The 24,773-nt window shown below is 46.3% G+C and overlaps 1 protein-coding gene across 3 annotated transcripts in view; it reads left to right on the top strand.

The window, feature by feature from the left end:
• The window catches only part of epb41l5 (erythrocyte membrane protein band 4.1 like 5), a 160,431-nt gene that overhangs the window by 85,216 nt on the left and 50,442 nt on the right, over window positions 1-24,773 (top strand). For 2 of the 3 annotated variants that reach the window (XM_080199480.1, XM_080199479.1), the window contains exons 12-15: window positions 643-749; window positions 3,186-3,216; window positions 7,994-8,030; window positions 9,362-9,477. In XM_080199480.1, coding sequence (XP_080055606.1) covers window positions 643-749; window positions 3,186-3,216; window positions 7,994-8,030; window positions 9,362-9,477 — 291 coding nt within the window. Of the gene's footprint in view, window positions 1-642; window positions 750-3,185; window positions 3,217-7,993; window positions 8,031-9,361; window positions 9,478-17,365; window positions 17,642-24,773 lie in introns of those variants that run through there. The other variant, XM_080199481.1, reaches the window with a different exon arrangement.

Raw genomic sequence — 24,773 nt, 5'->3', positions numbered from 1 at the left:
CTTGAGATACCTTGTTTCCTTTCCTCCAGGGTGCTCTTCCCCTCTCCTCCCTCACTCCCTGCCGAAGAATTGCTGATTCCAGTATTTCAAGGAGCCTTCTAAATTGGTTAAGTTCAAAAGCAAAGCGGAATGAACACTAAAGGCACATCTCAGGCTGCAGTTCTTGTGTCAGGGTGAAGCATTCTTCTTCCGTGGTGCTTGTACAAGCAGGGCCGTGCAGTCCTGTTGCCCTCCCACTCCTTTGTGTCACGTGCGTCAGGTCCCCTTCACCCACACTATCCACTGAGCAAGCAAACAGGAACCTGAGTAGGGGGCTGTAGGATCCGGGAAGGGTGGATGGGGGGTGTTGGGCTGGTGGTGGGCACCTGTGGAGTGGTGATGCAAGCCACAAATTTATGGTTTGTCAATGTGCCTGTGAATTTCCACGATTCTTTCAAGCCGAACTTGCATTTTAAAAACGAAAAAAAAAGTGCCTATTTTCTGGACACTAGGACGATCTTGCTTTGTCTCTGTAATCGTTGGAGGGACTGATGCGTTGCTGCTTGAAGGGCTTGAGAGTCAGAAGCAGCCATACATCTTTGTACCTCTACCCCCCACCTGTGGCAGTTTTGGGAATTAATTTCTGAAATGGTTGATTTCCAGTGGCAGAACAGAGTACCAGACCACCAAAATCAGTAAACCACGTCGGCAAGTGTCCTTTGAGCGCCGGCCCAGCAGACGCTATTCCAGAAGATCGACGCAGCAGCGAGGTAATAACCTGACTGACGGCAGAGTGCAGAGAGAGAGAGCTGGAAATGGCTTCTAGTTATTGTCTATTAGTAAATGGCACACCTGCCCTTTTGTGTTAAAGCCATCATACGTTGTAATCTCCTGGCATTGAAATGTACGCAGAGTGCACTTCTTAAGTTTATTTATTAGTGTCACAAGTCTCACAACACCAGGTTAAAGTCCAATAGGTTTATTTGGTAGAACTAGCCCTCGGAGCACTGCTCCAGGTCACCTGATGAAGGAGCAACACTCCGAAAGCTCGTGCTACCAAATAAAGCTGTCAGACTTTAACCGAGTGTTGTGGGACTTCTTACTGTGCTCACCCCAGTCCAACGCCGGCATCTCCAATCATGTCTCAAGTAGGCTTACATTAACTCTGTAATGAAGTTACTGTGAAAATTCCCTAGTTGCCACACTTGGGTGCCTGTTCAGGTACACTGAGGGAGAATTTAGCATGGTCAGTGCACCTGATTCATTCTGATCCATCTAGCCTGTTCTCAACAGTGTTGGCTGTCCACCCCAAAACCATTTTGGGGGAAAGAAAATAGCAAGTTTGATTGGAACCCAAGTCCAGGAGATCTGTTTGTTCCTGAAATGCAGTGACATTTTTTTGTGTATGGTGGTGCAATGTGTCATGATATTTCTGACTCGGATGTCTCGGAAGGTTTGTTATTGAGGGTGTAAAGGGGTATCTGTGAACCAGTCAGCAGATTTCTGCACTACTTTCACAGAATCTTCCAGCAGCAAATGTGGCCATTCAGCCCACATTGCCTTGTGCCAGCTCTTTGAAAAGAGCTATCCAATTAGCCTCACTCCCCTGGTCTTTTCCCCATAGCCCAGCAGTTGCTTTCTTTTCCATCGATTTATCCAGTTTCCATTCAAAGGTTGCTACTGAATGTACTCCCATCATAGAACCGTAGGAAAGTTACAGCACAGGATGAGGCCATTCAGCCCATCTTGCATGTGTCAGCCTGAGGGCACCCTACGAGGTGGTGAGCTCCAGGGCATAACATGTCTTCCTTTGCCGCACATGATTTTTTTCTTTGCTGTTGTACACCAGGTAAATATTTGGCTATGTTTGTTAATAAAGCCATGCATGGACCGTTGGAAGCACTGCTGCCATCTTTTTAGGGGGGGGATAGTGTGCATCAGATGGTGGTGGGGGAGACACCAGAAACCCCCACCCGTGGTGGGGCTCTGGAGATGTGCAATTGCTATAAATTTCAGAGCATCCAAATGTGCCCTGTGCTTCTCAGTGGAAATTTGAACAGTTTAATTAGTTCAGAGGGATGGTTTGCTTTAGTGTTTTTTTTTTCCCCACCTGGTTGTGGTATAAGATTGGCATCACCTCAGATTTACCTCATCTGACCCACCCCCACCAACACGTTCCTTCTTGTGACGTCGAATTCAGTGCATGAGCAGGCAAGTGTGCCCGCGTGGAAGGATCTTGAGAGCCATCTTGCATGGTTGTCTTCCGTTGCCAAGAGCACAGTGTGAATATTTTTCCGTCATGTTTGCGCTGCTTTCCTTCAGATCGTTCAAGCTCATCTTTTGCAAGTTCAGGCTGAGAGTTCCTGTGAATGTGTCAGCGTCTCTGTGGAGAGGGTCTCCCACACAGTAGAAGTGTGAATTTGCACCGCAAATTTCTGTGGGGTTTTTGGTAATGATTTGTGTTGTGAGGAGGAGGTTGATGTTTAATCATTCTTGAGTGTTGCAAGATGAATTATTGGGAAAAAATGTCATAGAATCCCTACAGTACAGAAGGAGGCCATTCGGCCCATCAAGCCTGCACCAACAATAATCCCACCCTATCCCTGTGACCCCGCGTATTGACCCTGCTAATCCCTCCGAAACGAGGATCAATTTAGCGTGGCCAATCAAACTGATTCGCACATCTTTGGACTGTGGGAGGAAAGCCCATGCAGACATGAGGAGAATGTGCAGACAGTGACCCAAGCCAGAATCAAACCCCCCAGGTCCCTGGCACTGTGAGGCAGCAGTGCTAATGCAGCTGTAAAATTACTTCATTTTCATTTTAATTGATTTTGGATTGCAGTATATACAATCTGTCTGCACTAACATTAGCCGTTAAATATTATGTGGTTAACACTGCTGCTTCACAGTGCCGGGGACCTGGCTTCGATTCCTGGCTCGGTTGACTGTGTGGCTTTCCTCTGGGTGCTCCAGTTTCCTCCTATAGTCCAACGATGTGCGGGTTAGGTGGATTGGCCGTGGTAAATTGCCCCTTAGTGTCAGGGGGAACTAACTAGGGAAATGCATGGAGTAATGGAGATAGGGCCTGGGTGGGATTGTGGTTGGTGCAGACTTGATGGGCTGAATGGCCTCCACTGCTGTAGGATTCTATAGTCTACTTCCCTATAAGACTACTAACTGTCTTTATTCCTGTACTTTTACAGCTAATCCGTTCAACAGGCACTTGGAACCAAGGTAGGCAATACTTCACTGAATTCAAACTAATGGGTAACCTGGAGTCACTGACCAGGTAGAATCTGCCGAGCAGGTTTCGTTGATCGTTCTTGAGCGTGACCTTGGGACCAGTCTGCAAGTCTGAGAGCAAAGTACTGCGGATGCTGGAATTCTCAAATAGACTGGCTCAGATTTGTGGAGAGAGAAACCGAGTTCACCATGACCTTGGAGGGTTTTGGGGCTGGAGGTGACAGAGACAGGAGGGCTGAGGACACAGGGATTTGAAAACCAGGATGAAAATATTCAAACAGTTATTTGCAGCCAGTGAGGCCGGTGTACATCAGTGAACAGGAGGGAGTGGTGAACAGCATGGAGTGCGAGCCAGAATAAGGACAGGGAGTTTTTAAAAAATGTCATTATTATTGTCACATGTATTAGGGTATAGTACAGTGAAAACTATTGTTTCTTGTGCTGTACAGACAAAGCATATCATTCATAGAGTACATAGGGACAAAGGAAAGGAGAGGGTGCAGAATATGGTGTTACTGTGTACAGTGAGGGTGTAGAGAAAGATTGGCTTAATACATAGTAGGTCCATTCAAAAGTGTGGCAGCAGGGAAAAAGCCGTTCTTGAGTCACTTGGGACGTGACCTCAGACTTTTGTATCTTGGGTGAACTAGGGGCAGGCTGGGAGACCAACCAGGGCAGTCTTGCAGTAGTCGGGTCTAGCAATTTATTGAAGGCATGGGTTTGAGCAGCAGATGAACTGAGACGTGGGGTAAAGTCAGGTGTGATTACAGAAGTGGGAGGAGTCAAGATCAGGAGTAGAAATGTACGGACTGAAATACCTATCACATTCCTGATACAAATGTCTCCACTCAGTAAATATCCTGCTTGAGACTGTTAAGTATTCTGGCCCATCGAGTCTGCTCCACCATTCAATCATGGCTGATATTTTTCTCATCCCCATTCTCCTGCCTTTTCCCCATAATCCCTGATCCCTTTATTAATCGAGAACCTATCAATCTCTGTCTTAGAGACACTCAATGAGCCTGCCCTCCACAGCCTTCTGCGGCAAAGAGTTCCACAGATTCACCACTCTCCGGCTGAAGAAATTCCTCCTCATCTCTTCTGTTTTAAACGATCGTCCCTTTGGCTTGAGGTTGTGCCTCATTGTGAAATGAATGTCATTTCAAATTGTTACGCATGTCACACCATATAGCCTCATTGAATTCACTCCTTGTAATTCTCATTAAACTGATAGTGACTTAAAAGGGCCACCTTTTTTTAAAAATATTCTCAATCAGGTCTGCTCTCCTTCCCAGTAGCAGTCACTTGCAAACGAGCAGCAGATCCTGTTTAAGAGTGACGCTGGAGTGTCACTAGACAGTTATTGGGTGGGATTCCCCGGCTGTTCATTCCAACGGCATTCTCTGATCCTGCCAGCAGCACACCCCCACCCACGGTTTTCCCAGCGGCATGGGGTGCCATCAGTGGGAAATCCCATTGACAGCAGCAGGAGCAGAGAGTCTCACCGCCAGCGAATAACATCCTGCCTCCCGCTGCCAAGAAACACACGCGGCTGGGAGGCTAGAGAGTCCCCCCCCGCCAGTTTGTTTGGAGCTCTTACATCCATTTATCGAGACAATTCAGTTTCCTTTAAAATGTGGCACAGTGGTCAGCACTGCTGCCTCACAGCTCCAGGGACCCAGGTTCAATTACCAGCTTGGGTCACTGTCTGTGTGGAGTTTGCGCATTCTCCCTGTGTCTGCGTGAGTTTTTCCTGGGTGTTCCGGTTTCCTCCCACAGTCCAAAGATGTGTGGATTAGGTGCACCGATGATGCTGAATTGCCCCTTAGTGACCCGGGATCTGTAGATTAGAGGGATTAGCGGGGTAAATATGTGGGATTATAGGGATAGGGACATAAGAACATAAGAAATAGGAGCAGGAGTAGGCCATCTAGCCCTTCGAGCCTGCCCCGCCATTCAATAAGATCATGGCTGATCTGTCGTGGCTCAGTTCCACTTACCCGCCCTCTCCCCATAACCCTTAATCCCCTCTCTTATCAAGAACCCATCAACCCGCTTCTTAAAAATATTTAGCGAGGCAGCCTCCACCACTTCAACGGGCAGAGAATTCCAGAGATTCACCACCCTTTGAGTGAAGAAGTTCCTCCTCAACTCCGTTCTAAACCGCCTCCCCCTTATCTTGAGGCTGTGCCCCCTAGTCCTACTGTCTTTTTTGAGCGGGAAGAGTCTCTCCACCTCTATCCTATCCATCCCATTCATCATCTTACATGTCTCAATGAGATCTCCCCTCATTCTTCTAAACTCTAATGAGTACAAGCCTAGTTTATTCAGCCTCTCCTCATAGCTCAATCCCCTCAACTCCGGTATCAGCCTAGTAAACCTCCTCTGCACTCCCTCCAGGGCCAAGATATCCTTGCGCAGGTGCGGCGCCCAAAACTGCACACAGTACTCCAGCTGCGGCCTCACCAATGCCCTATACAGCTGCAGCAAGACCTCCCTACTTTTATATTCAATCCCCCTCGCTATGAAGGCCAGCATCCCATTCGCCTTCCTGACCACCTGCTGCACCTGCAAGCTGGGTTTTTGCGACTCATGCACAAGGACCCCGAGGTCCCTCTGCACCGTCGCTTGCTGCAGTTTTTCGCCACGTAAGTAATAGTCCTTCCTACCATTCTTCCTACCAAAGTGGACCACCTCACACTTGCCAACATTAAATTCCATTTGCCATTTCCTGGCCCATTCGCCCAGCCTATCTAGATCCTTCTGCAGACTCTCCACACCCTCCGCACAATTTGCCTTTCCCCCAATCTTGGTGTCATCAGCAAATTTCGACACCCTGCACTCGGTTCCCTCCTCCAGATCATCTATATAAATGGTAAATAGCTGAGGCCCCAGCACCGACCCCTGGGGCACCCCACTAGTCACCAACCGCCAATCCGAATAGCACCTATTGACCCCCACTCTCTGCCTCCTATTTGACAACCAATCCTCTATCCACGCTAACACCCTACCCCCAACTCCATGTCCCCTGACCTTCTGCAATAACCTCTTGTGAGGTACCTTGTCAAACGCCTTCTGAAAATCCAGAAAGACCACATCCACCGGCTCTCCTCTATCCACTGCCCTAGACACATCCTCATAGAACTCCAGTAAATTTGTCAGACACGACTTCCCTTTAATGAAACCGTGTTGCGTCTGCCCTATCAAGCAATTCCCTTCAAGATGCCTCGCAATTTCCTGCTTAATGACGGATTCTAACATTTTACCTACCACAGACGTTAAACTAACCGGCCTATAATTCCCTGCCTTTTGCCTGGCACCCTTCTTAAACAACGGCGTAACATTAGCCGTTTTCCAATCTTCCGGCACTTCCCCGGAATCCAGCGACGTCTGGAAAATAACCACCAAGGCATCCACTATCACCTCCGCCATTTCTTTCAGAACCCTCGGATGCATTCCATCTGGTCCTGGCGACTTGTCCACAATCAGCCCCTCCAGTCTGTCGAGCACCACCTCTCTAGTAACAGTAATGTCATTAAGACCCTCCAGTCCTATCACCTTTCCATCGCTAACACCCGGCAAATTATTCACGTCCTCCTCCGTGAAGACAGAAACAAAAAAGTTATTCAAGACCTTAGCCATATCCCCATCCCCTACCACTAGGTCCCCTTTCTCATCCTCTAAAGGACCAACGTTCACCCTAGCCAGCCTCTTCCTTTTTATATATTTATAAAAACTCTTGCTATCCTTTTTTATATTAAGTGCTAGCCCAGCTTCATAGCTTCTCCTACCCTCCTTTATCAACTTCTTTGTCAATCTTTGTTGACATTTAAACCTTTCCCAATCCTCTTCTCGCCCACTGCTCTTAGCTACTCTAAATTCCTCCGCTTTTAATTTAACACTTTCCTTCACCTCCTTCGTTATCCACGGCTTATTACCTCTCCTCCTACTGTCCTTTTTGACCATCGGAATAAATTTCTGCTGAGCACCAAGAAAGATCTCCTTAAAGATCCTCCACTGCTCCTCAGCAGACCTACCTTCCAACGCGCTCCCCCAGTCCACATTCGCCAATTCTTCTCTCATCCTACCATACTCCCCTCTGTTCAAACAAAGGACGCGTGTCCGGGAACCCACTTTCTCCTCCTCCATCTGCAACAGAAACTCCACCATGCAATGATCACTCTCTCCAAGAGGATCCTTCGCCGCAAGGTCCCTAATTCTACCCGCCTCATTACATAGCACCAGATCCAAGATAGCTCGCTCCCTCGTCGGCTCCAACACACACTGTTCAAGGAAATTATCCTGGGTGAGATTGTTGTTGGTGCAGACTTGATGGGCCAGATGGCCTCCTTCTCCACTGTACGGTTTCTATGATGATTTAGCTGCTGCTCAGTGAAATATAGAGGTCCCCAAACTGAACTTTTTCCAGAGTTCTGTCACACCTGCCTGTATGATGCTGTCATTCTAAACTGTCCTTGTGCCTGTGACGACTGTCATTTTAAAATTCTTCCATGGAATGGCTTCATTATACTTCTGGACATGATCTCTTCGCCAGGTTTCGGTTTAATTGTTGTACTATTTGTGGTTTCTACTGCTGTGATTTAACGCTGTTTTTGTGTTAAACAATTAGAATCACAGTTTTAAAAAAAAACAGTTCAGCTTAGATCCACAAAAAACCTCAAGTCATAGTTAAAATATTATTTCACCCTTTGTTTTTCTGTATAAGTGATTGCAATCATTGTTTTCTCTTGTTTTGTTTTAAAACCAGTTCTCACAGTAACGCAGCAAGCCAGAAACCTTCCCAGGTATGTGTCCGTTATTGTCCTGTGTATGTGGTGTCTGGCTCCCTCTTAGGAGCAGGAGTAGGCCATCTGGCCCTTCGAGCCTGCTCCGCCATTCAATAAGATCATGGCTGACCTTTTCGTGCACTCAGCTCCACTTACCCACCTGCTCACCATAACCCTTAATTCCTTTACTGTTCAAAAATTTATCTATCCTTGCCTTAAAAACATTTGATGAGGTAGCCTCAACTGCTTCACTGGGCAGGGAATTCCACAGATTCACAACCCTTTGTGTGAAGAAGTTCCTCCTCAGCTCAACTCTTCCATCCGTGGTTTGATTTTCTGAGACCCTGCCAGGCTGTACTCTATCTTGTTGTTGGCCCAGGAACACTGAAAACTGTACATCCTGGGAAAATGTAAATTCTTTCTTAAATGTTGATAATGTAATCAATAGCAGAAACCTTAAAAAGGAACATTGCCTGTCTGCATCTGATTAAGCTTAAAAGCTAAATGTGTGCCTCTACACCTCATAGAATCCCGAGAGTGCTGAAGCAGGCCATTTGACCCATTGAGTTTGAACTGGCTGTCCGAAAGAGTATCTTACCCACGTCCACCTCCCCTGTCCTATCCCCATAACTCTGCGCGTTTACTGTGACTAGTTGACCTAACTTGTCCATCTTTGGAATCTGGGAGGAAACTGGGTCACCTGGAGGAAACCCACGCAGACATGGGGAGACTGTGCAAACTCCACACAGACAGTAATCTAAGGCCAGAATCGAAGCCAGGTCCCCGGTGCTGTGAGGCAGCGGTGCTAACCACTGTGCCACCGTGCCGCCCAGTATTCTGTAACAGTGGCAATCGTGTTACAGTCATTGACTTGTACAGCACAGGAGGCTGTTTAGCCCTTTCTGACTGTATGAGCTTTTTGAAAATACTGTTCAGTAATCCTACTCCGCAGCCCAGTTTTAAATGAGTGGCCCTTTACCTTGCAGTTGTGTCCCCTTGTTGACTCTCCGACTAATGAAAACATCTCACCATCTACGCTGTGAAGCCCCCTCAGGATATTGTATGTCTGAATAAAGTCTCCCCTCATTCTTCTAAATTCCAAGGAAACAAACCCAGACTATTTAATCTCTCTTGAAAGAACAACGTTCTCATTCCAGGAATTGGCCTGCTGAATCTCCTTTGGACTGCTTCCAATGTTACTATGTATAGCAGTCGCACCCCCATCCCTCCCCCTCAGAGTTCTTTATAACTGGACCAGAAAAGTCTAATGTCTGCAGTTTCATCCCATATGGTCTGTAGTCACCAAAACCCTCCATCTCTTCATGCAAATGTTTTAATTTCTGTCTCAGGTCTCAGTGATGAGGTCCGCTGTCCCTGTTGTGGCGTCCTTACCCAGTGCCCCTGTACCCATTGAAATCGAGAACCTTCCCAGAAGCCCAGGCCCCAACCAGTCCGAGAAGAGGAGGTAAGGATTGTGACCTTCCTACTTTCAACAACCAAAGTGATATAGTTACAAATGAAAGCAAACCTTAGAACAATTTGAAATGTAATTGCGCAGTTCAAACTGAGTCAACGCGTTTGCGTTGAAAGTCCTTGTTGAAGTAAATTCTTGTGGCACATTAGAAACTCAAAAGTCACATATGATATTCCGTGACCTGTGAATGTCACCTTCCATTGTTGGCTAAAAGACTAAACCCAAACCGTAAGCCTGAGTTAAGAGGCTTTTATTCATTGGTGTGAGAGGATATTAATGGGCCTCTGTTCTGTCAAATTTGTGACAATACTCCAGCAATTAGCTTTCGAGAATTTTTTAAGGAACAGATTTCCACGGAAATTGCATATTTTGAATCCATTCATAATAGTTTGGTAACCGCACACCCAAGTCAGCCTACCATCTCAGCTACAGCAATGCTGTGCTTTTTAAAAATGAATGCTAGGCTTTTTACTGAGCAATTAACCGCGGTTCCAAAGTTGCTTTCATCATTAAAAGTGTAATAATGTTGGGATGAAAAATGTCGCGGTGAGTTTTTTTGTTTTACAGAGGAAGCTCTTGAATCATGTACCAGACCTGTCCACGTATCAGAGCAGGACTGTGGGACTCCTTTGCAGGCCCAGCCTTGAGGTTTCATCTGTGCAGGATTCCGATGGGGAGACGGAACTTGACAGCAATAACCATGCGTTTTATTTGCACTCTTAAATGTTAGAAAGAAGACCCTTTCACAGAGGTCTGGGGGAGGACTGACCCTCGAGATGTGACCAAAATCAATTAACATTACAGGACCTCAGTGTTACAAACTCAGCCTGTGTGGCAGCTCCATTAATGTCACTGGAAGTCCTCCCATCTCGGTAAGATGTTGAGAGGAACTGTGTTAATATCCATGAGTTGGTAATAATGAGGTTCCGCTGCCCTTTTCTGCCATGGTTCTTGCACAGGTCTGGGCATGGTACCAGTAGACCAGTTTTTAAACTGTGTCCTAAGTTGGGCTCTGCTAATGATGGTTGTCGCCAGGCTGCCACTTGAAACATTGATGGCCTTTGTTGTGTGCTGCTGTGTCCAAATCAAAAGCGATTGAATCAACTGGCTTCTTTGAATTTTTGTCTCGCCTCTGATCTTGTTCAGTTTCTGGACTCTGTATGCTCAAGGTGGTGGAACTCCGGTGCTTGACGTATTGCCGGACCGTTGAACGCGGTTCTTCCTTCCTGTGGTGGTGGGTGATGGTTTTCCTTTTTGACCTGATTGCTGCCGGGTGTGTGATCTGAGGGTGGGTGGAGCGTAACGGAATAAATCATCCGCTGGCTCTGTGAAGAATCATTTTCTGCATGCCTTACTTTCTGTTCATGATGAGAGATAAGAGACGACGCTCACTCTTTTGCAAATCCCCTCTGATTAACTTTCCCGGCTGTGCGTGAAATTGTGTGTGTGTGAGATTTCTTTCTGAAACGTAAGAAATAGGAGCGGGAGTAGGCCTTACAGCCTCTGGAGCCAACTCTGATATTCAACAAAACCTGGCTGAACTCTTATCTCAACTCCCCTTTCCTGCCCTACTACCTTCTTTTCCTTACTGCTGGAGAACCTTTCACTCTGCGATTGAACATTCACAGCTCTCTATAATAAATTCTAAAGATCCACAGTCTCTGGAACGAATAAACCTCTCCTCTTTTCAATTCTAAATGGCTCACCCCCTATTGTGCGACTTTGACCCTAGTTTTAGATTCCAACCAGGAAAATCGATCCCTCTGCATCTACCTTGCCAGCTTCTCTAAGAATTTTTGTTTCTGCAAAATCATTTTGCGCTCCTCTAAACTTTTTAGAGTATAAGCCCATTGTCCTCGCTCTGTCCTAGGAAAGACCTCTCTAACTTACTAATGCACACACACAGGCACGTATATTAACATGCATACACTGTGCTTTGGGCTCTGCTTTTGGTTTCCCTGCGTGTTTCGTGGTTGCTGTTCTCAATATAAATCTCCAATTCTCCTCGAGTTTCGATAAACTGCTTAGCCTGAGCTTCACAATAATTCGTTATAGGCAGGGCCGATTATTCTTTAACCAGTGATTTTTGATTTAAAACCAAAAGAACCATAAGCAGAAGTACTCTGTTCGGCCCATCGACTGTGCTCCACCGTTCGGTGAGATCATGGCCAATCTAATATAATGCTTAACCCGACTTTCCCGCCTTATCCCCATAATTCCCTTACTGATTAACAATCTGTCTGTCTCAGTCTTGGGTATACTTAATGGGCGGAATGTAGCAGCCTCGCTGTTCCCCAAATTGTAAAATCCCGCTCAAGGTCATGGTCTGCCCCCTCCCATTCCGATTCCCATGGCGGGCCGGACAGTAAAATCCTGGCCAATGTCTCCATAGTCTCTGCAGCCCAATGTGGTAAAGAATTCCACAGATTTCCTACCCTCCTTGAGAGAAGAAATTCCTTCTCATCTCTGATCAGCTTCTAAAATGATTACGTAAATTGACATTTCTGCTGGGTCTGTAATGCCAGCCGTAACTCCGTGGTCCAGTGCATGTACCTAGTTGATTGTCTGTTGTCCAGCAAGCGGGTGGAGGCCGCAGAATTTAGTGCCACAGCATTTTCTTCCTTTTAAACCTCCAGCAACTTCCTGTTGGAGAATTCAGCTCAAGCCTGTAGGCCTGAATTTTCACTCCAGAGTCAATATCTCCGCGTTAAAGCAGAAATATTGTACTTTCAGAGATCTGTCCCCCGTTGTAGATCAGATGGATGCATTAATATTTCTGTGACTGATGCATATTGTCACTAATGTGGAGAATTAAAAAGATGATGATTCCATCTTGAGTTGAGGCAATCGTACACTGCTGTACCTTCATTCCTCCAAGTTTATGATGATTTAAACATAGAAACTAGAAGGAGCAGTAGGCCATTCAGCCCCTTGAGCCTCATCTTGATCATGGCTGAATACTGAATTTAATATCATGATTTCCCCCCTTCCTCCCTGGTCATTTTAACCCCAAGAGCTACGTCTAATTTCTTCTTGAAATCAGACAATGTTTTGGCCTTTCTGTGGCAGTGAATTCCACACATTCACCACCCTCTGGGTGAAGAAATTTCTCCCCTCTTCTAAAAAGTTTGCCCCTTATCCTCAAACTATGACTTCTAATCCCTTCTGCCTTGCCACCTATTGTTAAGTTGCTAGCATTAACCTAAACTTTAACTTGCAGATGAGAAGTTAGTGGCAGACTCACCGATTTATTGAAATAACACTCCTGGCCAATTCCTTTATATCTCCTGTGGAGATTATCTCTCATTATTGGACGCAAATTCTTTTTCGGCTAACAGATGTATTTGGAAGGAGTGAGTGAGGCACCTTGAAGAAAGCGATGACGCCCTGTTGCTAACATTGCATGTCGACGCTTGCTCTGCTTTGCTCTGCTCCGAAGTAACAATTGCATGAAGACAAAATGGCCGATTTGCTCTGTGGCAACACTGGAAGACTGACTGACTGGCAGAGTTGTAAGCATAGCTTTGTAAAGGCAAGGGAGCTGAGCTGTGTCTCCCTAAGCGATTGTGAGGGAAATTGTATCATTGTGCCTGCTTAATCATGCTGAATTCTCTGAAAGCCCTGTATCTCTCACTGTCCACTCTACGTTGCTCATTTTAGACTTTATCACTGTCCCTCAAATTTCTCCACTTGAATCTTTAAACATTCTTACACCCGTGAATTCTAAAGCATTGATATCTCTTTGCATGGAGCACACACATTGGACTATCATAGAATTTATTTACGCTTGATAAATTTTTGCAGATCTCACACTCGCACACGTTCTCATTCCTATCCGATCCCATTTTTGCCAGCAGGGAAAAGGGGGCAAAACGGAATTCACACAGGCGGAAAACACAAACTCGGGAGGGCCATTTTAACTTGCTGCTGAGTTCAAGTAGACCCCATTTTGGCCATTGCAACATAACTCAGTGTGGTGGGGGGGTGGGTCATAAGTTGATGGAAAAGACTTAAACACTCATGGAGGTGGAAATAAGATCTTTATAGTTGTCCATGATAAGTTTATTCATTACCCAGATATGCGGCAGCTGACAGTGACATATTTTCTTTTCGAAAGACCTCTGCTGAAGTATTTGATTGATAGATGTTGGTGGCACTGTTACCACGCTGAAGGGAATAGGTTTCGAACAGATCTAGCAGCTCGAAACTGGGCATCCGTGAGTCACTGTGGGCCATCGGCAACAGCAGAATTGTACTCAAACACAACCTGTAACCTCATGGTCTGGCACATCCCCCACTCTATCATTACCACCAAGCCAATGCATCAACCCTAGCTCAATGAAGAGTGCAGGAGGGCATGCCAGGAGCAACACCAGACAAACCTGAAGAACGTGATGCTAACCTGGTGAAGCTACAACACGGGACTACTTGCATGTCAAATAGCATCAGCAGCGTGTGACAGACGGAGCTAAGTAATTCTACAACCAACGGATTAGATCAAAACCTGCCACATCCAGTCATGAATAGTGGTGAACAATTAAATAACACCTCCTCAACAATGGAGGAACCCAGCACATCAGTGCAAAGGATAAGGCTGAAGCATTCGCAACAATCTTCAGCCAGAAGTGCAGAGTGGATAATCCATCTCAGCCCCTCTGAAGCCACTGGATACTGCAAAGGCTAAAGGCCCCTGACAATATTCTGCCAATAGTACTAAGGTTTCCAGAACTTGCCATGCGCCTAGCTAAGCTTTTCCGGTGCAGCTACAACACTGGGATCTGTCCGACAGTATGGAAAATTACCCGGGAAGGTCCTGAACATGAAAATCAGGACCAGGCCAATTACTGCCCCATTAATCTACTGTCGATCATCAGTTCAGTGATGGAAGGTGTCATCAACAGCGCAAGCAACACTTACTCAGCAATAATCTGCCCATTGACGCTCGGTTTGGGTTCTGCCAGAGTCACACAGCTCCTGACCTCATAACAGCCTTGGTTTGAACATGGACAGAATAGCTAAACTCCAGAGGTGAGGTGAGAGTGACTGCCCTTGCATCAAGGCAGCATTTCGCTGAGTGCAACATCAAAGAACGCTGGCAAAATTGGAGTCAATGGGATTGGGAATAAAGCTCACCTCTGGTTGGAGTTGTACTTGGCACAAAGTAAGATGGCTACAGTTGTTGGAGATCAATCATACCAGTTCCAGGACATCACTGCAGGCATTTCTCAAGGAAGTGTCTGAAGGCCTAACCATCTTCATCTGCTTCATCAGTGACCTTCCTTTCATCATAAAGGCAGAAGTGGGGTGTTCGCTGATGACAATGTTTACCATTCGTGACTCCTCCGATATGAAAGGAGTCCGTGTCCAAATGCAACAAGCTTTGAATGATATCCAGGCTTGGACTGGCAAGTAACGTTCACACCAGACAATGACCATCCCCAACAAGAGAGAACCTGGTCATCGCCCTATGACATCCTGTGGCTTTACTCAATCCTCCTCCTATCAACATCCTGGGACTTACTGCTGACCAGAAATTGAACTGGAACCGCTGTACAAATGCTGCGACTACAAGAGCAGGTTAGAAGCTAGAAATCCTGAGGTGAGTCACTCACCACCTGACTCTCCAAAGCCTGTCCACCATCTACAAGGCCCTTGTGTGATGGAATACTCTCTACTTGCTTGGATGAGCGTAGCTCCAACAACACTTGAGAAGCTTGACAGCATCCAGGACAAAGCAGCCCACTTGATTGGCATCCGATCCACAAACGTTCACTCCCTCCGCTACTGACGCACTGTAGCTGTGGTGTGTGCCATCTATAGCATGTGCTTCAGGAACTCTCCACGGCTCCTTAGGCAGCATCTTCCAAACCCACGACTGCCGCCATCTAGAAGGACACATGACAAGACCACCACCTGACGGTTCCCCTCCAAGTCATTCAGCATCCTGACTCGGAAATGTATCACTGTTCCTTCACTGGGTCAAAATCCTGGAACTCCCTCCCTAACAGCACTCTGGGTGCACCTGCACCTCGGGGACCACAGCGGTTCAAGAAGATAACTCAGCAGCAGCTTCGAATCATAGAATCCTTACAGTGCAGAAGGAGGCCATTTAGCCCATTGAGACTGTACCGACCACAATCCCAGCCAGGCCCCATTCCCATAACCCCAAATATTTACCCCGCTAATCTCCCTGAAACTAGGGTCAATTTAGCAGGGTCAATTAACCTGACCCGCACGTCTTCAGACTGTGGAAAAAAACCGGAGCACCCGAAGGAAACACACGCAGGCACAGGGAGAAAGAGTGAAGTCCACTCAGACAGTGACCCGAGGCTGGAATTGAACCTGGGGTCCCTGGCACTGTGAGGCAGCAGGGCCACCGTGCCAACGTTTATTGCCATCACTAATCTTCTAAAGGACGGTTATAGACGGGCAGTAAATGCCGGCTTAGGTAGCGACGCCCACACCCCAAATATGAACGAAAAGGAAATCAAATAACCTGGTGTGTGGTAACATTTGTCAGTTTTTGTTTCTGGCTGTGTGAGAACACTGTCACAGAGACTGCGGCACCTTTCTAGTAATGTCAAAAAACATGAAATCTGCTTGGCCGCACTCATCGAGTCCAATTCTCTCTGCATGACACAATTTTTCTTTGAACCTCCAGGCGCATTAGTCCCAGGCAAGTAATCAGATTAGGTCAAATGAATAACTTGTCTGTGTTTTACTTCCTGTTTGAAATGAGGGGCTTTCTGCCACTTGATCAGAAGCACCAGCGATGTAAGCAGCCAGGGCGGGTGCAGTTGAAGTGTGTTCTACCTACGTACGTTTCTCTGCATCCTACACATTTCTCTGCATCCTACACAACGCTGTGTGTCCCCCACCCCACACCCCGGCCCCCCTGCAGCTATCCGTCCAAGATAGGACCCTCGGGCACTTCCACCTAGTGGCTGAAGCATGAAATTGTCAAGCCGCCCATGTGATTTGGGGTGGCGGGCCAGCACTGAGGTTTGGATTGGAAAATTTAAAGCAGTGGCTGCGAGTGTTGGCATTCAGCTAAACGATGCTGTAGGTAAACTATAAAAGTGGTAGATGTGACTTAAAAACAACAACAGCGCACATTGAGATAGCGCCTTGAAAAATGGTATAGCACCAGGGACCCGGGACCGATTTCGGCTTGGGTCACTGTCTGTGTGGAGCTTGCACGTTCTCCCCGTGTCTGCGTGGGTTTCCGCTGGGTGCCCTGGTCTCCTCCCTAAGATGTGCGAGTTAGGTGGATTACTAAATTGCCCCCTAGTGTCGGGGGACTAGCTAAGGCAAATGCATGGGGTTATGGGGATAAGGCCTGGGTGGGATTGAGGTCGGTGCAGATTCGACGGGCTGAATGGCCTCCTTCTGCACCGTGTTATTCTAGTAAACCCCCAAGACCTTCCACAGGGCTGTAATGAGAGCCAGAATACTGATACTGAGACAACACTGGGAAAGGTGACCAGCAACATGATCAATGAAAGTAGGTCTAAGAGAAAGCTCCTAAAGGAGAATGGATAGGCAACTAAGATTTAGGAATTCCAGAATGAGTAAAAGAGCTCTGTAAAGGTAGTTGCCGAGGACAATTTTTATTTTCCGATGCTCACCATTCAAAGTTTGCAGAATGTGCATGCTTCCTGCGTGACATTTGCGCTGAGAAAGTTCAAAGTGCAGAAGAATGCTGCAGCAATGGTGTGTGAAACTGTGGCGGGAGACCTCAATGCTTTTAAAGCTGTTTCTGTCACCCCGGCTCTTGCACTCTCTTTGCCACCCTTTCTCTTCCTCGCAGTCTCATATTTGTTTCCATTTCCATCCCTGCCTGCCTGTCGCTAACAGCTAACTCTGCCCCACGGTCCAGGCTGCCCCGTCCCGGTGACACCCGTGGACGTCCGTGGAACTCTCCGGCTCTGGCCTCTGCGATGGACAGAAACTACACTGAGTTTGTGCATGAGCAGAATGTGAAGAATGCAGGAGCACAGTAAAAAAAAAAGCAATGCCGTGCCTTTGTAATTCCAGCTCCAGGACAAGATGTTTTCGGCTGTCTCTCCACCCCGATAAGTACGCAAAGACTTGCAAATTGGCCAAGAGGTGCTACTGCCCACTCAGTGACGATATGCCTTGAATGGTTAAAGGGCGGAGGGTGGGGTGGTGGTGTTAGTTGGTGTGGGGAATGAGAAGAGGGACGTTCATTGAAATCTCTCGGTAATGTGCTCCTAGGTAAAGTAATATTTTGCGTGCATTTTTTCTCGTCAGTTTGCGTTCAGGTGAGCGGGAATTAAGTGTCCTGGTTATGATTGAATGAATGGTTTTTTTTTGGCCTGTCAATCCTGTTCCCTTCCACCCACCCCTCCTCAAAGCCATGACTTGTTTTGAGTGTAGCTTCCGTCCACAATGGATGGTGTTGAGTGACCACGTATCTTCCATAGACCATAAGAGATGGGAGCAGAATTAGGCCGTTCAGCCCATCAAGTCTGCTGCACCATTCGATCATGGCTGATATGATCCATTCTCCTGCCTTCTCCCTGTAACCCTTGATCCCCTTATTGATCAAGAACCTATCTATCTCTGTCATAAAGACACTCAATGTACCCTTTCTTATTTTGCGGCGCATGTACACAAATCTAGACCCCCCGCAGCAGTGTCCTTGGATTTTTTGGACAAAGAATTGATCGGGTTTTTAAAAAACAAACATAACCTGAATTTGGATTCTTGACTTGAGGGGGTGTGGGACTAATTGAAAGCGTACTATCTCTGCTTGTTGAGCAGGAGAGTAATAAAATCTGCAATGGTTCTATGTTGGAGTGATGTCCCTTTAAAAAGAATGAATTATTCTGTGGTTCACTATTGGGTTAGCCCCTGAGTCTCTCATTCTGTTCTCCATTCGCTCCCATCCCATGTCAAGGCACCAAGTTCAGTTGACACCATCCAGGACAAAGCAGCCCGCTTGATTGGCATCCCATCTACAAACATTCACTCCCTCCACTACTGACACACTGTAGTGGTTGTGTGTGCCATCGACAGCATGTGCTGCAGGAACTCTCCATGTTCCTTAGGCCTTCCAAACCCATGACTGCCACCGTCTAGAAGGACGAGGCCAGCAGACACATGAGAAGACCAGCACCTGACGGTTCCCCTCCACGTCATTCAGCACCCTGACTCGGAAATGTATCACTGTTCCTTCACTGTCGCTGGGTCAAAATCCTGGAATTCGCTCCCCAACAGCACTCTGAATGCACCTACACCTGGGAGACCACAGTGGTTCAGGAAGATACTCAGCGGCACCTTCAACTCATAGAATCCCTATAGTACAGATGGAGGCCATTCAGCCCATTGATTCTGTACCGACCACAACCTCATCCAGGCCCTACTCCCTTAACTGCACACATTTACCCTGCTAATACCCCTGACACTCATGGCCAAGCAACCTGACCCGCTCATCTTTGGACTGTGGGAGGAAACACATGCCTTGGACTTTCTTTTTGAGCAGAGCTGCTTTTCTGACATTGATCTGAACAAGCAAAGGGCTGAAATGACAATTTCCTGTTTTTTAATCAGTAAGGAAGAGAGGGCGGTACAGTGGTTAGCACTGCTGCCTCACACCCGGGTTTGATTCCAGCTTGGGTCACTATCTACGTGGACTTTGTACGTTCTCCCCGTATCTATGTGGGTTTCCTCCAGGTGCTCCGGTTTCCTCCCATAATCTGAAAGATGTGCTGGTTAGGTGCATTGGCCATGCTAAATTCTCCCTCGGTGCACCCAAACAGGTGCCAGAGCACGGCGATGAGGGGATTTTCACATTAACTTCATTGCAGTGTTGATGTGAACTTACTTGTGACACTAATAACTAAACCTTAACTTTAAAAACTTTAAAAAAACTTTACGAACAGGAATATTGTTGGTTGCGATTTCCCTTTCTCCCCCTTGGAGTCTTTGGCCAATTGATTTCTAAGGGGTGTTGAGGCTGCATCTGGTGTGTAGCAGGTGAGTGCCTACACGGAACTGGGTGCTTCGAAAGGGGAACCTACTGCTCCTCACCTCCCTGTTAATTTTGACCGGAAGTTCTTCGTTCAGCGATAGAATATTGTCTGTGCTGGTGCTTATATTTTTGTCAAGGGAATTAAGGGGCTTGAACAGGGGTGGGGGAGGGAGGGGGGAGGGTGGATAGAAAAGCTAACATGGTGTAATTATGCAGGAGGTGGGTGATGCACATATATATAAATGTACCTTATTCATCAGTATCACATTAACTGTGCCTAATATTAACAGACCAAATGTGGTGGTTGATTCCATTCTTGTTCTTATGTGTTTTTCAACGTTTTAGAATTGTAACCAATACATTTTTGGCTGTAATTCTGTTTCTATTACTGAACCATTGTCAGTGTTGGGTAGATTCTTCTATAAAGTGCATTTTACAACTACATTCTGTTACTGTTCTATATGCTTTTAATCTTTTGAAGGATGGGAAACGTAAGCTTTAGCTTATTTTTTTGGGTCAACTGTTTACCAGCAATTTGCGTGTATCTCGATACTAATTCTAGCAGTGCGAAGTGTTCTGATTTTAAGATATAGCCAATAACAACCTACATCCCCCCCACCCCCCAACTCCCGCCGAGGCAACAGAACTGAAAAATTCCACAGGCGCAAACTGAGAAGCAATTTGATTTTATTTGGAAATTGGACTGAGTTGCCTGAGGGCTGCATTGTTCCATGGCTTGGAGCCACACATTGCCCAAGGCCACAGAAAGGGCACCCATGCATTGGCATTTTGTCAGAAAGGGCCATTCAATGCCAGAAGCCTGTGACTGGTTTGACTGTGGCCGCAACCCTTGTTAATGGTCACTCCCGTCTCCCCCTAGAAACAAATTTACATGTTGTTTTAGCACTCTACTAATGTCTGACTCACCCTTTCCTCGTTTCGCCAACACATTTTATCTTAAGGATGGAAACAGTGCGATGTTCATTCCTCAATTTTAATTCCTAGCTTGTCACCCCTGATATTTCAAATGAGCTTCATAGAATCGAATCATAGAACCCTACAGTGCAAAAGGAGGCCATTCGGCCCACTGAGCCTCCACCAACAATCCCACACTCTCTCCCCGTAAACCCACATAATTACCCTGCTAATTCCCCCCCTAAACTAGGGTCGATCTAGCATGGCCCATCAACCTAACCCACTCATCTTTGTACTGTGGGAGGAAACCCACGCAGACATGGGGAGAACGTGCAAGCTCCACGCAGACAGTGACCCAAGCCGGGAATTGAATCCGGGTCCCTGGCACTGTGAGGCAGCGGTGCTAAACACTGTGCCACCGTGCTGCTGAGTTTCCAGCAGTGGTGTATCTAACTTTATTCCTGCGTCTTTGCAAGGTACGTCACTGGCTGTAAAGCACTTTGGGACATTGTGAGGTTATGAAAAACATTGGCCGGAAAGTTATGGCTGCTCAAGCTGGCAGGATTTTACCATCCCATTGCAGTGAATGGAGATTTGGCTGGGCACCCAATTCTCCATCCTCACTGCGGCGGGAGCGCGGCGTGAACGGCCAGTAAAGATGGTGCCTGCTTTACAAGTGCGAGTCTTTTGGAATTCTTTGGATTGTTGGCTCCTTTATAAGTTGTAAAGATCTAAACATTCCACACTCTACATAATAAGTTGAACAGAGGCCAGAGGTTGAACTGACTTGTCTACTACAGCTTTAGTGCTGCATCCTACACTTAGAAAGAGCTGTATTTATGTATTGCCTTTTACAACCTCTGGATAATGCCAATAGAAAAGCTTCATTACCCATAGTCACCATGGTACTTCATGGAGGCCTGTCTCCTTACCTTGTCTCTCGCTTGATGAGTGATTCCTTTCCAGAGGCGAATGATGCCTATGGTTCTTCTCGGGCTGTGGCTCATTACTATCCCACCAGCTAATGAAATGTAGTCAATGTTATAATGTAGGAGGCAAAGCAACCAATTTGGGCATAGCATTGACCTAAAAACAGCATCCTGTCCCAAAGATGGTGTGTGACAGTGCCCCACTCTCTCAATACCACACTGGAGTGTGTTCCTAGATCTTTGTGCTCAAGTCTCTGGAGTGGACCAAACCACTGTTTCAAAATAAACTTGGGAGGATTTCTTTTCTAGGATGTAAGAACTTTAGAGAAGGGACAGAAGCGCACTGTCTGTGTGGAATTTGCATGTTCTCCCCGTGTCTGCATGGGTTTCCTCTGGGTGTTCCAGTTTCCCCCCTTATTCTGAAAGACATGCTGGTTAGCTGCATTGACTTGAACAGGTGCTGGAATGTGGCGACTAGGAGAATTTCACAGTAACTTCATTGCAGTGTTAATGTAAGCCTTACTTGTGACAAATAAATAAACTTTAACTGTCCCTATGTTCAAATCCTGTTGCTATGAAGACCAATATACCATTTTCCTCCTTGACTGTCTGCTGTACCTGTGTGCTTTCAACGACTGACGCACAAGGACACCAAGGCCTCATTGAGTATCCATCTCTCTCAATTTACACCCATTCAAGTAATAATCTTGTCTCCCTATTATTGCTACCAAAGTGGATAACCTTGCATCATACTGCATCTGCCATGCATGTGCCCTTGCACTCAGCCTGTTCAAATCTCGCTGAAGCATCTCTGCATCCTCCTCACAGCTCACCCTTCCACCCAATTTTGTATCATCTGCAAATTTGGAGACTTAGTTCCCTCTACCAAATCATTAATATATAATGTGAACAGTCGGGGTCCTAGCACAGAGGAACCCCACTAGTCGCTGAATGTCAGTCAGAAAAAGACCTGTTTATGGCAAATTTTTGCTTCCTATCTGCTAAACAGCTTTCTATCCACCTCAAGACATGTCCTGCAGTCCCATGTGCTCTAACTTCACATAACAGACCACTATTATGTGAGACCTCGTTGAAAACCTTCTGAAAGTCTAAACCACATCCACTGGTTCTCCTCGATCAACCCCACTAGTTACATCCTCAAAGATTCCAATAGATTTGTCAAGCATGATTTCCCCTTTATGAATCCATGCTGACTTTGTCTGATTATACCATTGCCTTCCAAATGCCGAGTTATGAAACCCTTGATTAATGGACGCTAGCAACTTCCCCAGTACCAACATAAGGCTCATTGATCTATAATTTCCTGTTTTCTCTTTACCTGCCTTTTTGAATAGTGCATTTACATTAGCTACCCTCCAATCTGTAGGGACTATTCCAGAGTCCAAAGAATTTTGCAAAATAACCACCAACAGATCTACTACTTCCAGGGCCACTTCCTTAAGTACTCTGGGATGAAGATGACCAGGAGCTGGAGGTTTATCCTCCTTCAATCCCATCAATTTCCCTCAAACCATTTCTGTACTAATGCTGATTTCCTTCGGCTCCTCATTAAAACTTGTTTATCTCAGAATGGCTCCAGAGACAAGGAGCTTGAGCACTATAATAGACTGGTGAAGCTGGGGCTGTTCTTGCCAAAGAGAAGGTTGAGAGGAGATTTGATAAATGATGCACAAAATCACGAGGACTGTTGATGGAGTGAGTGGGGAGAAATGTTCCGTATGAGGGAAGGGATGAGAACCAGTGGACACCAACTTAAGCTGAATGACAAAAGAATTAAAGGCAATGCGAGGAGAAACCTTTGCCCATAGAGATTGTTTAGTATCTGGAGCGTGCTGCCTGAGAGGAATGTTTGATCATGGCTTTCAAAGTGAAATTGGGTATGTGTCTAAGGGGGAAACCTTTGGACGGCTGTGGAAAAAGGGTAGGAGAGCGGCAATTGCTCTTACATGAGAATGCCAGTATGGATTCAGTGAGTTAAATGGCCACCTTCTGTACTGTAAGCATCCCATGATTCTGTCCTGTTCACAGCCTTCTAACTCGGAGGCGTGTGTGCTACCAACTGTGCTATGGCAGTGACTGCTACATAATGGTGTGTGTCGTTAAGGAAGAATATGCTCTTAATGAATTGATTCATTTAACTTTTTTAGTAAAAATCAGCATCTCTCGAGCATGGATGGAGATGTGGATTGTATCATACGTGAGACTTACTTGAAAAATGGAAAAGCATGATCTTCAGAATTAACCAAACATGTTTAAAGAATCCTTTGACATGCACATGCCACATATAAATTTATGTTATGCAGGCTCTGTTAGTCTCTGTTCAATGCCCCTCTGCGGTTTTAACAAGCAATTTTCTCTTCTCTCCCTCACCCCCACTCTTCTCCTGTCCCCATCACTATGTTAATTCCCCCTCAACTCTGCCCTTCGATATCAGAGAGATTTCCTGTCACTCCCTTTCCCTGTAGGTTTTTTTGTATCCATTGCTTTCCTTCAAGGATTTATCTTTTAAATGTTATGATTGAACTTGCTTCAATCGTTGTGTTTTCTGTATCCGAATCCATCAGCAATTGCCAGCCGGTGTTGTGAAGTCTTGTATGAAAAGATGAAAGATTTGCATGTATATAGAACCTTTCGTGACCTCAGAACACCCCAAAGATCATTGTCACAACCAGTGAAGTACTTTTTGAATGGTAGACATTGTTACAATGTGTGGAATTACGACAAGGACTTGGAATGCAAACAGGATTGGATTTCCTAGTAATACCATCCCCTTTTGCTCCCACCACCTTCCCACCTCCCGGCACACTTGAATTCCCTTTGATGCACTCTGTCCAAGGTGACACAGAACGGTAACTTGAGCAAGGGCATACGGTGGCACCGTGATTAGCACTGCTGCCTCACAGCGTGAGGGACCAGGGTTCGATATTGGTTTGAGTCACTGTCTGTGCAGAGTCTGCATGTTCTCCCCATGTCTGTGTGGGCCTGTCCCAAAGACGTGCTGGTTAGGTGCATTGGCCGTGCTAAATTCTCCCTCAGTGTACCCAAACAGGTGCCGGACTGTGGCAACTAGGGATTTTCACAGTAACTTCATTGTGGTGTAAGCCTACTTCTGACAATAATAAATAAACTTAAAAAGGTGACAGAGGCCTGACACTTCCTGTAGTCAGCAAAGATCAAACCACTTTAGCAGGGAGTGAACAGACTTTGATAACATGACTACTTTGTTGGCAGTTTCAGTGTTGTGTGTACTAAAAATAGGCGCCTCACTTGTTTGTATGCCTTTTTGAGTTATTGCATCTGTAATTGAACACATTTTTTAGAGGGGATTTTTGTAGGAATTCTACACTCCCACCACATAAACGGCCCCAGTCACGTGCTGTACCAGGAGGTGAGAGAGCCTTGAGTACACATCCCACTCGCTTGGC

Source organism: Carcharhinus amblyrhynchos, chromosome 11 (assembly GCF_965287045.1).
Source record: "Carcharhinus amblyrhynchos chromosome 11, sCarAmb.v2.hapA, whole genome shotgun sequence".
NCBI lineage: Eukaryota > Metazoa > Chordata > Chondrichthyes > Carcharhiniformes > Carcharhinidae > Carcharhinus > Carcharhinus amblyrhynchos.
This window is presented reverse-complemented; position numbering and strand designations above follow the sequence as displayed.